Source organism: Terrapene carolina, unplaced genomic scaffold (assembly GCF_002925995.2).
Source record: "Terrapene carolina triunguis isolate 2854851 unplaced genomic scaffold, T_m_triunguis-2.0 Scaffold136, whole genome shotgun sequence".
Lineage (NCBI taxonomy): Eukaryota > Metazoa > Chordata > Testudines > Emydidae > Terrapene > Terrapene triunguis.
The window spans coordinates 268,680-282,659 of NW_020664487.1; the positions used below are offsets into that span (position 1 = coordinate 268,680).

Sequence of the window (13,980 nt, forward strand, 5' to 3'; positions counted from 1 at the left end):
ACACACACACACACACACACACACACACACACACACACACACACACAATCGTGCTCGGCGTTTGCAGAAAAGGGAGGGTCACTTATCTTGCACAAGTAATCATTAGAGCTGGCTGAAAGATTTCAAGTAAGAACTTTTTTTCCTTGTAAAATGGCTGACTTTTTGAACCACATTTTTTTTGCAAAAAAAATGTCACCATTACTGACACCATTTAACTTTTTGCTAAAACGTTTGTGGGTTTTTTTAAACTGCAATTTGAATTGCATTTTTTGTTGAAATGTGTAGTGGCACATTCCATTTGCTGAAACCTAAATTGTTGATAAATAAAAAGCTTCTATCAACATTTTGATAACCATCTTGATAAACAAACAAACAAAAAACCCCACAAAAATAAAAATGGATCCCTTTTGATCCTGGCAAAATAAAAACAACTTTGAAATGTTTTTCTTTATTTTAATTTTGGACCAGGTCTAACAATAATGTTGCCTCAGTGACAGCTGCATTTCTGGTGCCACTGTTTTACAGTAATGAAAGCAAGATATTGTGAGATCAGCATGGACGGGGGTAAATTAGGGTTAAAAATAAGAGGTGCCCTGTCTGATGAGGCCCAGTTCAGAGGGATACTAGTGCTTAAAGTGGCCTGAAAAAAGTGTGTGTGTGTGTGTGTGTGTGTGTGTGTGTCTGTCATAATCTGGGGGCAGCAACTTTGGCAAGACTGTAAAGAGTTCCCCTCAATGACCCATCTTGTTTTTTAAAATTCTGGTTTTTGCCAGGTCTGTGTGTGACCCCTTGCAACCCTCCCCCCACAATTTTAAGCACCGAGGGACGCTGAGCCAGGGCTCCCTTTGCCTGTCAGTCTGAGGATAAATTGCCTCTCATTCTCCAGTGCCAAGCCCTTGTGCGACACAGCGCATTACCCTGCTATGCAGGCTTGCCTGTGGCACCTTTACATTCTCTTGCCAGCCCCTGATTTTGTTTTGTCTTCAGACTATTCAGCTATTCTTGGCCTGTTCTCCAACTTATTGCGCATTATCTTCTATCTGTCTCTCTTCGTCTCCCCACCTCTTGTGCCTCTGTGCTGCTCCTCTCTCTGTTGAATCATTCCACGTGGCTTGCCGGCTCCTTTGTCACATTATACTCTTTCTGCCATTCACCCTCCTTTCTAGGGTGGCCAGGTGTCTGGTTTTTGACTGGAACAGCCGCGGTCGAAAAGGGATCCTGGTGGCTCCAGTCAGCACCGCCGACCAGGCCGTTAAATGTCCGGTCGGTCGCGCAGCAGGACAGGCAGGTTCCCATCCCTACCCGGTTCCGCATGGCTCCTGGAAACGGCAACGTGTCCCTCCAGCTGGGGGGCAGCCACGGGAGCTCTGCACGCTGCCCCTGCCCCAGGTGCCGGCTCTGCAGCTCCCATTGGCCAGGAACCACGGCCAATGGGAGCTGCGAGGGCAGCACCTGGGTACGGGGGTAGCACATGGAGACCCCATGGCCACACCTCCGCCTAGGAGCTGGACATAGTGGCCGCTTCCGGGAGCCACCTGCAATAAGCGCTGCCCGGAGCCTGCATCCCTCACCCGCTCCCGCGCCCCAACCCCCTGCCCCAGCTCAGAACCCCTTCCCACACACAAACTCCCTCCCACACTCTGAACCCCGGAGCCCCGTCCTGCATCCCTCACCCCCTCCCACGCCCCAACCCCCTGCCCCAGCTCAGAACCCCTTCCCACACACAAATTCCCTCCCACACTCTGAACCCCGGAGCCCCGTCCTGCACCCCAAACCCCTCATCCCCGGCCACATCCCAGAGCCCGCACTCCCAGCTGGAGCCCTCACCCACTTCTGCACCCCAACCGCCTGCCCCAGCCTGGTGAAAACGAGCGCCTGAGCAAGAGTGGGAGGGAGCAAGCGACGGAGGGAGAAGGGGCAGGGCAGGGGTGGGGCCTCGGAGAAGGGGCGGGGCCTTGGGGGAAGGGGCAGGGCAAAGATGCTTGGTTTTCGGCAATCAGAAAGTTGGGAACCCTATTCCTTTCTCTCACGCCCCCCCCCCCCCCGCCCTTTTTGCCTCCCTCCTGGCTTAGTTTAGCATTCTGCTTCACTTATCATCCTGCTCTCCCTTTCTTTTTGCCTCTTGCACTATTCAGTTTTATTTCCTCCATGCCTTTGTGTGTGTGTGTCTTGTTCCCCTTCCCCAGCCCCCACATTTGATCATACAAACTTGGCTGAACTGTTGGAGCAAGCTGTCACGTTGCAGGGCTTTGAAAACTACTTTCCCTCATGAAATTCTGAGGAAGAAATAGATCAGTCAGAGTTACAGCTGCTTATAGATTTGGGGGCTTGATTGAAAGTAAACGGGTGCGAACCCCTGGCCTTCATTGGAGTTGCACCTTCATACACCTGGTCTGTATCTGCCTCTGTTTTATAATCTCTTCTTTACATTTGCCTATAACTGTCTCCAAAATGTCCCGGGGGGGACTGAAATCTTCTATGCAGTCTCAGCAAAGGGGTGATTTTCACTGGAAAGTTTGAGGAAAATCCCTCCTCTATTTTTGCATTATGTGAGAATACAAATAATTTAAAAATAAAGAAGTGGGGGGACCACAGACATGACTTGGATTGTAAGTTTCTCGAGGCATGGATTGTCTTTTTGGTCTGTGTTTGTACAAGGCCTTGCACAGTGGAGCCGTGGTCTGTGCCTGGGGACCCTAGGTGCTACCACAAATCAAGTAAAAGATTTTGATGATGATACATTGCCTATTGAAGTCAATGGAAGGCCTCCCACTGACTTCAGTGGGTGCTGGCTAAGGCCCTACTTTTATAGCCAGGTAGACAAATTCAGGCCCAGTGCGGTTTGTTCTGTGATAGGGACTTGGTGCCCAATCAAATCAGCCTCGCTGCCAGAAGATTTTAAAAAACAAAAATGAAAGGCTAAAATCTTCTTGCAGTTACACCTGTGTTACCCACTTAAATGACACAATTTTCAGTGAGATTTTGAAGCCAGAAGGAACCATTATGGTCTGGTCTGACTTCTAATGTAGGCCATAGAACCTCTCCCAATAATTCTTGCCCTTCACTTCTGCTTGAGCTAGAGCAGATCTTCTAATTTTCTGCTTCCTTTATGGAGGAGTTTGTGCCTTTGTGATCTGAGTAGTGGAAGTGAAAATAAAAACCGTGCCAATGGCCAACATGCTCAACGTGCTTCAATACCAAAATATCGACAAACATGAACCTGCATAATAATTCTCCTCTCATTGAATCTGTGCTATTTGCTTAGCATCAAAGTTCTCGGTCCATCCTATTGCTAATCTCAAGTGATTAGCAGACCTAAGGGCATGGGACCACTGCCAGTGCAAGTTGTGATTTGCTAGGGAAATTAATCAGGGCTCAATGTGCCTAGACAGAACTTTCATATGTATTGTAACAGACCTGTAGCCTCTTAAGACTTTTATTCACAGCTGTTTTCACTCTGCTGCTGCAGTTGTTTGGTGCTTTATGCAGGAGTGGGGAGAGAACGCCAATATCCCTGCTCCAAAACCAGTGTTTCCTACAGATGGCGCTCAAGAAGAATCTTCACTAGCTGTAGGATAATAGTGCATTTGACACAAATATAGTTGGGCAGTCCAGCCCAGCTGATATACCTTAATTGCCATTCTGGGACATAGGGCAAATGGTCTTTGGTGCATTTCATAGAGACAGGCCCCAGTTGCAAAGTTTGCAGCCAAAGCGGAACTTTCATAAAGTTCCAGGGTGTTCAGACGGGGGGTTTGCGCTGTACAGTTTGATCTCCAGTATTTTGATCAATTGTAATTTATGGCTTTAAATACTCTGACTGTCACAGAACCTTGAATCACAGTCCTTTTCCCCTTGAAACACAAAACAAGCGAGTTATGCATATCTGGAGCTTCCCCTGCTGCGTTCAGCCTTCCCCCGGCTTAGCCGACATTACCTGTCTTTTCCCCGTAGACAGATTAATGTTGAATGCAATTTTCACTCTGACAGAAAACAGCTGCAATTTTATGGTAATTTTTTTCCCTTCAGCAAAGTCTTTTAATTATTCCTCTTTTAGTAAGCCTGCGCAATTTACCATTAAAAGCCGACACATCTTCCATGTAGCCATTTGACAGCAGCTGACAAATAGGCAAGGAGAGAACTGAAACAAAACTACCGAACGCTCCACTACTAACATTCTTGTGGAGGAACAGAAAAGCTCCTGACATTTAACAAGCGGTGTATTGACCTTACCGCTCATAAGTAATTAATCTTCACACTTTTTTTTGGAGTGGGCTGTTGGAAACATAACCACAAAGGCAGGGAGAAAGGGAGGGAGGAAACAAGCTTTTAAGAATGAAAAATTGTTTGTTACCTTCCTAATGCATGATTGTTGCTGGCAACTGTTTCTGAGTATTCTGAATAATGGTTTGAAAATGTCCTCTGTGTTAATAAAGCAGAAATCTGCACTTGAAGGTAAAATTGAGGGCAGATTGCATTTACTTTAAGTCAGCACCGTTTTTTTGTGCAAAAACAAATTAAGGTCCAAATGGCTGAATGCAGCTAATATCTGCTCTGATGCTATTTGTTTCAGTTTGGAAAACCAGCTAGATTTTAGACTGTTTTTCCCCTGCTGGAGTGAGTTGATAATCTGCAGGGCTCCTCATCTGCTGCAGTTCTGTTCCAGTGAACTTTCTTTGGCACAATAATGATAATACCTTTCTTTTACATAAGGCTTCTCATCCATAGATCATCTTACCTCCACTTTACACATGGGGAAACTGAGGCATGGAGTGGTGAAGTGACTTGCCCAAGGTCATGCAGAAAGCCAGTGGCAAAGCTGGGACTAACCCAAGACCTCCTTAATGCTACTCTCGTGCTCTGTCCACTAGGCAACACTAGCACATATGGCTATCAGAAATGAGTTAAAACTTCATGGTTCAGCACCAAGTGAGTAAACTGCCCAATAGCCAGCGAAATAAATAAATCTGTCAAATAGCTCTGTACAAGGCTTAGAGAAAAGGAGGAGTTACAGGAACTGCATGCCAGATTTTCATTTAAAATAAATTTTTCATATAATATTATTATTATTTATATTACAATAACACCGAGAGACCTTGAATGAGCTCAGGGTCCCATCATGCTAGCCACTGTACACACACATAGCAAGAGACAGCCCCTGCCCCAAAAGCTTACTATCTAAATAGACTGCTAGGCCAAATGAAGTACTATTATTCCCATTTTACAGATGAGGAATCCAGACACAGAGAGATGAAATGACCTGCTACACAGGAAGCCACACAGGGAGTCTGTAGCAGAGACAGAAATTGAACTCCAAGTATCATGAATCCTAGTCCAGTTCAGTAACCATGCAGCTCCCCCTCCTGTCACAGTAATGTTGTTATTCCTGTCCCTTTCTCTCCCTGTAGGTACTATAAGAGTTCGGTAGTGCTAATGTGCTTTGTGATCCCCACCCTGGTGCCCTGGTACATCTGGGGGGAGAGTCTGTGGAATTCCTACTTCCTTGCTTCCATCCTTCGTTACACCGTCTCTCTCAACGTCACCTGGCTGGTCAACAGCGCGGCTCACATGTACGGCAATCGACCCTACGACAAGTACATCAGCCCCCGGCAGAATGCATTTGTCACTTTAGGAGCAATTGGTGAGTACCAGGCAAAATGTCTCTCTGAAGCTTTAACCTGGGTTACTTTGCGCCTTGCCGAGCTCTAGCTAGCAGTGGGATTTCCTTTCACTGCAAACAGAGCAGCCACTAGAACCATGCGCAAAGGATAGTCAGCAATCCATTCCTTGAGTGCTTAATCCTGGCCAGGAGTTAGGCAGTCTGTCTGCAGTAATCCTGTGCAGCACAGTCTGTGAGCCAGACAGCAGGCCATGATTGTCTACGTAAAGATTCCTTGTGTGTTTGTTACACCTGAGCCCTCTCTCTCTCTCCTCTCACAAGGGACACTAAACTAAATCCATTTCACCAACTGGCCAGGCACTCCCATGGCACTCAGTTATGAAACAATTATTAGTCTTGGAGGGAGTGGGTGTGTATCTTCAACCAATGAAGACTGCACCATAGCTGAAAGCTCTTCAAGATACTTTCCTCTGCCCATTAGCACCACCTCTGTCTTGCTCGGGGTCAGCTTCAGCTAGCTGTTCTTCACCCGTGAGCTGATCTTATCCAAGCACTAGGCCCTCTTGGTGGTAGTGCTGTGGTCATATGTGTGAATATGGTTGCATGTAGATGTTGAAAAGGATTGGAGAGAGAACTGATCCTTGTGGAATTCCACATGTGATTAGTCTGGTAGTAGAGGTGCAGTTTCCCTGCACTACTTGTTGGATGCATCCCTCCAGAAAGAGCTTAAGACATTTTAGCACGTTACCCTGGATCCCTGCCATCTCTCTCAGGTGAGACAACAGAATCTCAGTCAACATTGTGGAATCCTGCCAAGAAATCCAGGAGGATGAGAATGGATCTCTCTCCGCTATCCGCTGGCAGGAGAAGATCATCCAAAAGTGCCACTAGGGCAGTTTTGGTTTTGTCCTGGCCTGAATCCAGAATGAGACGGTCTAGGATGTTGGCTTCAGTTACATGAGCTTGTAGTTCACCTTTTGCTAGCTTGTCTATCAGCTTGGAATGAGAGGTCTGACAGTGGATGGTAGTTGGCTAGGCCCGAAGCATCCAGGGTGGGTTACGTCAGCATTGGTTAGGCTAGTGTGTGTTTGAAGGAGGAAGGGAAGTTTCCTTCTGTGAATGAGGCACTGATCATTTCAGTCAGGAGTGGCACCAGTTGTTCAAGACTCTTTCACGAGTCAGGCAGGGCATGGGTCGGATTCACAGCTCTTGGGTTAAGACTCCTTTAAGGTGTCGAGAACTTCTTGACGAATGAACGCGGGGAATGCAAGTGGGCTGTTTGGTTGGCGGGTGGAGGTGGAGTGGATCCCAGCCGTTTGAGAAGGCTTCCTAACGGTGCGTGATGTTTTCAGTGAAGTAGGACGATAGATCTTCACAGCACTTAGCGCTCAGCTCCACAGCAGGTCGTCGTCATTCAGGATTAATGAAGCTCTCTACCATCCTGGATAACTGCTTGGGGAGGGATTTGGCAGCCACAGTGGAAGCTGATAGGAAGGTTCTCTTGGCCTGTAATATAGCCTCGGCCTAGACTTTGAGGAATTTATGTTTCATCCTCTCTGAATCAGCCTTTGTTTGCTTCTATCAGTACTCAAATTTCCATCCCTCTCTCTTCACCCAGCGTAAGGCGCCAGTAGCCACGGAGATGTGTGAGCAGTGTGGAGGAAGGGGCCATGTGGGGGCCAGTGTGTCAGTGGCTGACTGTAGAATGGTAACTAGATTCTCAACCCCTCGTCCTGTGGATGGAGTGCTATTGTCCTTTGGCAGGCTTTGGAACTGGTTGGAGTCCATGAGTCTTCGTGGTTGAATCAGGATCACTGGACCTTCTTGTTGCCTGGGTGCTGGAAGGTCTCTGACCACTGCCTTTGTGAGGTGATCATCTGTCTAAGATAGTGGCTGGGTTGTGATGTCCTCCATTTTGACATCTAGGCCAAAAAACAGGTCCAAGGTGTGACCAGCCGCGTGGGTTGGCTCAGAGGTGACCTGTTTACGTCCTAGGGTGGCAAATGAGAAGATGAGTTTGGGGGCTTTGGCATCAGTGGCCTTGTTGAATATGTGTGTTGAAATCTCCCAGGATGACAAGTCAGCGACATTTCACCCCCATCACTGACAAGGGGTCGGTGAGCTCCTTTATGGATCATTTAATCTGTGGTGGTTTGTAAATGAGCATAAAACCTATCTTAGCTTTGGGTCTGGTTTCGACTGCCAGATGGATCAATTCAAATGAAATTGTCTTACGTGAGGCACATCTCTTGCATTGGATGTTTGCTGAGAAGATGAAGGCAGGGCCATCTGCCTTCTTGTCCTGTCTAGGTCTGTGATGTACCGAGTATCCTGGGGGAACAAGGTGCGCTAGCATGGGGCTTGCTGCAATATCATCCAGCCAGGCCTTGGGGATGCAGGCTATATTGTGTGCTTTGTCACTAATGAGGTTGTATATTGTTGTTTGTTAGCGGCAAATCTTGCGTTGATCATCCTCAACTTTAGTTTGTGTTGCCTGCTTCTGGTCCCCGCCTAGGTAGGGGTCCTGTACAGTGTATAGGCGTTAAATGTCTGAAATCAGGTTTCTTTTTTCCGTTTCCTTGGACAGTTCTTCCCAATGAGAACAGTAATAGGTGATGCTGTAGAGGTTGCCACAGGTTGGGAAGTCATTAAAAATTCCACCTTTAGATTCCAAGTATGGATTTAGGTTCCTATGAGGTACTTACTTCGGACCATCTTAGCTTCTGTATTCATCATACATAATTGAACCTGACTTCTGCTCTTCCCACTATCAGTGCTGCTGAGCTTGTGATCATCTATCTCCTCCTCCTCCTCCTCCTTCCCTTTTAATCACAATAATTTTGCCTACTGGACGGCACACATCTGTGTCCCAAAACTAAAGCTCTGACCTGCTACTCTAAAATAAAAATGGATATTTCCCACTTCCCAGGGCTAACCCAGCATTAATTGAAGCCTCACGCCATATGATTATCCTCTTCTCTTATTATTTGAATAGACGTAGTGGCTATTTTGACAGTCAGTCGTGCCGTTGCCACACGTAAATACCGCATGAATGTCAGACACCCTTGAGTGCAAATGTCAGGGCCTGTCCATATTCCTCTTGAACAAGTGCTGCAATGAAATGGATAGGAAGGGTTATTAGCTGCCACAGGGGATGTACAATTTTTTCTGTAATAGAAAGGAAGTCAGGGAGCTTATCTCTGCTGCTCTCACCTCAGCCTTACTCCTCCACTCTCGGTTCCCTGCTGCTGCACAGTTTTCAACCCTCTCTCTTATAACTGTCTTAAGAGTTCTACCAGCGTATGACTCAAGCCCTGTTAGGGAAGAAGCGCTACACTCCTCTCTGTTACCTTAACTGAAACATCCATTCAGCAGCGAGATATTTGACGGGGAACCTGAGCTATTGCCCTCGGAATGCTAAACTTACTCTTTTGGGCTCATAGAATCATAGAAGATTAGGGTTGGAAGAGACCTCAGGACAGGAGGTCATCTAGTCCAACCCCCAATGCTCTGCTTCAGATACATATGTGGGGCTCTGGCTGACGGCAGCATGTCCCGTCTAATAGCTGGGCTGGATGCTGCCAAAGGGTGTAAGGAATGGGAGACTGGAACCAGTATTGAAACCAGTTTAGCTTATAGCGTGTGTGAGACAAAAACCTTGCACCGCCCTGTTACAGAGGTATGATTGAGCCTCAAGTCTCAGTTGAGCTGAAAAGAGATTTGTTTTGCCTACACTAGCAGTCAAGCTGTTTTCAACAGTGGGTCCTTCTGGTTCATTTGTCACAGCCTTGGAATAGGCCAATTCTCCAGTGTGATAGGGCCGAAAGGGAACTTCTTCAGTCATTCTCATCTGGGGGCATCCTTGTAAAATCACGTTGGATCACTCCTGCCACGGGGTTTGCGGGGGCACCTCCCTGTGGCCACAACTGGGGATTAGCTCATGACCAGTCTGACGCCCCTTCCTTCAGTTTCTCACCCCATGGTCTCATTCTCTCTCTCTCTCTCTCTCTGTCTCTCTGGAGTCAGGTTACTGCCCCTCCATCCCTCAGGGTGCTCTCTCTTCATGGCTGGGTCCTCTGGCCAGGTCACTGTAGTCCTCCCCTTCTGCGGTCTCAAAGTCCTACTGGACAAACTGTCTTAAGCAGTCTTCTGCTCCACTGCCAAGTCTTTGCCACTTCCCCAGTGGCTGGTAGGGGAACCCAGGCCCACCCCCTACTCCGGGTTTCAACCCAGGGACTATACAACCAGCAGGCAAGGTTTGCACTGTCCCAGACCTTGCTGCTGTTTCCCTGAGCTGCATCCTACTTCACCTCTATCCGTCTCCTTCTCCACCCTCATCTAGGTACTCCCTTCCCTCAGGGCTAAGATCCCAGGGCTTCTAATCTCCCCTCCCATTTGTTCCTTTCCCTCTCTAAGCCCAGAAAGTTACTGCAGCCCCCTTCTTATTTTCTAATTCCTGGATTTAGAGCAGCTTAGCCTGCCTCTTGCTCAGATGGGCTTCATCATCAACTAAAAGTTTCAGCCCTGACTCTTCTCCCCCGCCACCTCCCTGTGCAGCCTGTCTCAGGGTTAATTGCCCCTTCCTCTCTCCTCAGACCTTGTGTGAAGTAGGCACCCCATTCCCTTCTTGTTTTCCGTCATGTGGTTTAGCAATAGGGGATTGTTTGTCAAATGTCTTTGCTGCCCCCTCTCAATGGGGGAAGCAAAACCACAATGTACTTTATTGATGTTAGGACCAAGTTTGCTACAGAAATCTCGCATAGATATAGCTGTAGCTTCATGTAAACTGAACTAAACTACATCAGTGTAAACCAGTTGTAAATTGAGACGAGTAGCCACACTGCAGTTTGCCCAGTTTAACTAAATCAATGTAAAAGCCAGTATTTGTGAAACTGATGCAACTTTTGCATATAGGGAAGCCATAGTTAGATAGATGAGGCCATGATCCTGCAACTTTTTCTCTCTCTGCATTTTAAATCAATGATGCACCTGGTGGGGTTACACCAGGGTAGAACATGTTACAGGTACAGGGTTACACCAGGGTAGAACATCTTCTATCTATCTAATCATAAGACATATGTTGGCCACTGCACTTAAAAATCTCTGTTTGTTTTTCCAGGTGAAGGCTTCCACAATTACCATCACACCTTTCCATTTGATTATTCAGCCAGCGAGCTTGGCTTGAAATTCAACCCAACCACATGGTTCATTGACTTCATGTTTTGGTTGGGGCTGGTTACTGACCGAAAACAGGCTCCCAAAGAGATGATCTTAGCCCGCAAAGAGAGGACTGGTGATGGCAGTGCTTGAAAATGTAACATTTCTGTGTAAATCTATGCTGTCGTGTGTGTGTGTGTGCGCGTGTATTTTTTCTTTGAGAAAAGTAGTTTTTTTGTTTTGTTTTTTGTTTTTCAGATAAAATGGGCTAAATTAATCCCTGGGATAACTCTGTTGACTTTAGTGGCTTTATGTCAGGGGTGAATTTAGTCCCAATTTTTTTCCTATTAGCTGTTTTATGTCCAAATCCCAGACTATTAAGTGTAAAAAAATTGGATATTATTTAATATTAGTGTTAAACATCCTAGATCTTTGATTTTAGTCATTCTAGTTTAAGTCCAGTGTACACTGTAATATGCTTGTTCGTGTTAACCCTGGCAAGATGGAGGAATTAACTATCCTTTCAAAGTGCGGTTCAGGTGAATGTTTGTTTTTGTTTTTACTAGACAACCAAACATGCTTTGAGACATAATTTTTTGGGGGGTTGGGGATAGGGCCTGATATGCTGTTACAAAAACAAACAGAAAAGAATGTTTAAAAAATCCCCTATACTGGGGAAAAATCCGTTTTTAAAAAAGATGTTTGTCTGAAAATCTGTTTTCTTATTTCTGTTTGCAAGACCCTTGCTCCACTGTCTTTGTTTATATAAAATTAATTTATTGCTAAGCAGGCTTTTGTGTTAAAAGCTACACATTATACAAGCCAAAATACAAACTGATGCCATGCTTAGCTGATTCATTCATTGTCACATAAATGTTGTAACTTGTAAAGATATACTGCTCAACGATGTCTTAAACCAAAAAAAGCTTCGATTTAAATGTTTGGAGACCTAATTTATATTCTAACAGGTCACAGCCACTGCTGCATGCATATTTTAGCTACTTCTGCACAATAGGTGTCTTCATTTTTTTTCCAGCTTTCACTATCAGGTCTTTAAAACCTGGCCTTTATCTAGATCACAGTTTTTCCTAATGTTACAACTGCATGTAGCCTCTATTGGTTTCAGAGCAATATATATATATTAAAAAAGTTATGTAGCTTCTGGATTTAACAGTTGCCTTTTAAAAGCAGCATGTCTTGGGACCTACAGCCCTTTGTGTTAGATGGTAGCCAGTGCAGGAGAAAGGCTTTATGTTGTCTGCACTGGAGCACTTTTGAAGACAGAGGGCCTGATTCTCATTTACACTAAGGATTTGTCTACACTTAAAATGCTACAGCTGCACCGCTTCAGTGTAGACACTGCCTATGCTGATGGGAGGGGTTAGGTACTGTACTCCACCTCCCCGAGAGGCAGTAGCTAGCTCGATGGAAGAATTCTTCTATCAACCTAGCGTTGTCTACACGAGAGCTTTGGTCAGCTTAACTATGCTCTTGGGGGTGTGTGGATTTTTCACATAGTTAAACCAGTCTAATTTTCTAGTGTAGCCCAGGCCTGAGATTCCCTTTGCCCTGTTCTGGCAGTGTGCATATGCCCACTTTCACTCCCATTTACACTGTAAAGGGAGGAGGGGAAAGATGGCCTTAATATAAATGAGAATCAGGCCTAGTTATTTTCAGGAAAGATGTACAATTTTAAAACCAAACTCCGTTCTTTTGGGTTTGTTCGGGTTTTCTTTAGTTTTGTTTTTTTTAAATGATGCCAATATAAAAGAATTGTCCTTATTCTGTACTTCATCCAGCAGGTGTTTAACAGTGTTAATTTGCCATTAATGACATGTAAACTCATGAGTGATTTACAATAAACAGCTATGAATTAGCCTGTGGCCTGGTTCTTATTTGAAGATCTTTCATTAAATGGTGGTTTTATGAATGAATGATCAAAAATATTACAGTCCTGCTCTGTGGCCAATGGTTACTCCAATCCTTTGTGAAGTCTCATCTAGGTCTGAACATGGCTCCACCCATTACCATAATATCTACCACCTCAAAATATGAATGAATTCATCCTCACATGATCCCTATTTGACAGGTGGGGAAACTGAGGCACAGCTATGGGTCGTGACTTGTTCAAGTTCGCACAGGACATTAGTATCAGAGCCAGGAACAAAACCCAAATCTCCTGAGTCCTAGTCCAGGGTCTTAACTACAAGATCATCACCTGCTTTCTTGCTGCCTTGAGTTGGGCCCAACAGAGAGTGGCTAAGATGAGCAGGAACCCACATGTCCAAAGTGTAGCTGGCCAATGGGTTTGGAGGTGATGTGTATGTGAGGGAGTGTGGCAAGGGAGAGATAAATGGCCTCTCATAAATGATTCGTCTCTTTATAAAAAGTCCTGTTATTGCCGTTTACCAGTTGGGGAAATAACACGAATGCAATGGAGAGCTAAACCTGGGTTTCTAGCTTTCAGTTAAACTTTGGAATAAAAGATCTCAAAATTATACCAGTACTACCCCTGGACTGTATTGAGTTCATTTCTCACCAGGCACATCTATAGAGCAAAACTTCACTACTTCCTATTATGGACCCAATCCTGCAAATAGATGTATTGGTGTGAATGACTGCATGGAGTTACACTGAATTCAATGGTATTTTGCACTGTGTAAGAGATCCCCACTAGCTCACATTTCAGCAGTACTGGGACCTAAGACTAGGGAACCCGTTGCAAATGACAGATGCTTTTTGTGAATTAGAGAGTAAGCAAAGAAACACGAGTTTGTAAAAGGAAAAAAAAAATTATTAAGGCTATGACATCAAAACAATGTACATTGTACTTCTTTATGCTTTACTTTCTTCTTTACTTTATATTTAGGTGGCTAAAGATAAGCACCTAAATCTGCATGCAAAATTTCCCAGGAACTTTTTTTTTTTTTTTTAACAAAAATCTTAAACCAGAAATAGAAAATGCCATTTTTGCAAACTGCTTTTGGTAAAATATATATCTTTTTTTCTGTTAACATTTTCAGTTTCCAATTTTTCATCAGAAGCCCAGAAAATTTCCACCACACTAAGGCATTTCTAAGACAAAAATTCAGTTTGATCAGAAGACCCATTTTGGGGTCACAGAAATATTTCTGTGAAAAAATTGCAGTTGGCTCTGATATTTGGGCACCTGAATAAAAACAGCCTGATTTTCACAGGTGCTA

At 45.1% G+C, this 13,980-nt stretch overlaps 1 protein-coding gene across 1 annotated transcript in view; it reads left to right on the plus strand.

Moving 5' to 3' along the window:
* Positions 1–10,930, plus strand: part of SCD5 (stearoyl-CoA desaturase 5) — a 67,293-nt gene extending 56,363 nt beyond the window's left edge. The window contains exons 4-5 of the mRNA XM_026653340.1: positions 5,409–5,641; positions 10,740–10,930. Of these exons, the coding sequence (XP_026509125.1) occupies positions 5,409–5,641; positions 10,740–10,930 (424 nt within the window). The remainder of the gene's footprint in view (positions 1–5,408; positions 5,642–10,739) is intronic.
* Positions 10,931–13,980: the final 3,050 nt, after the last annotated feature.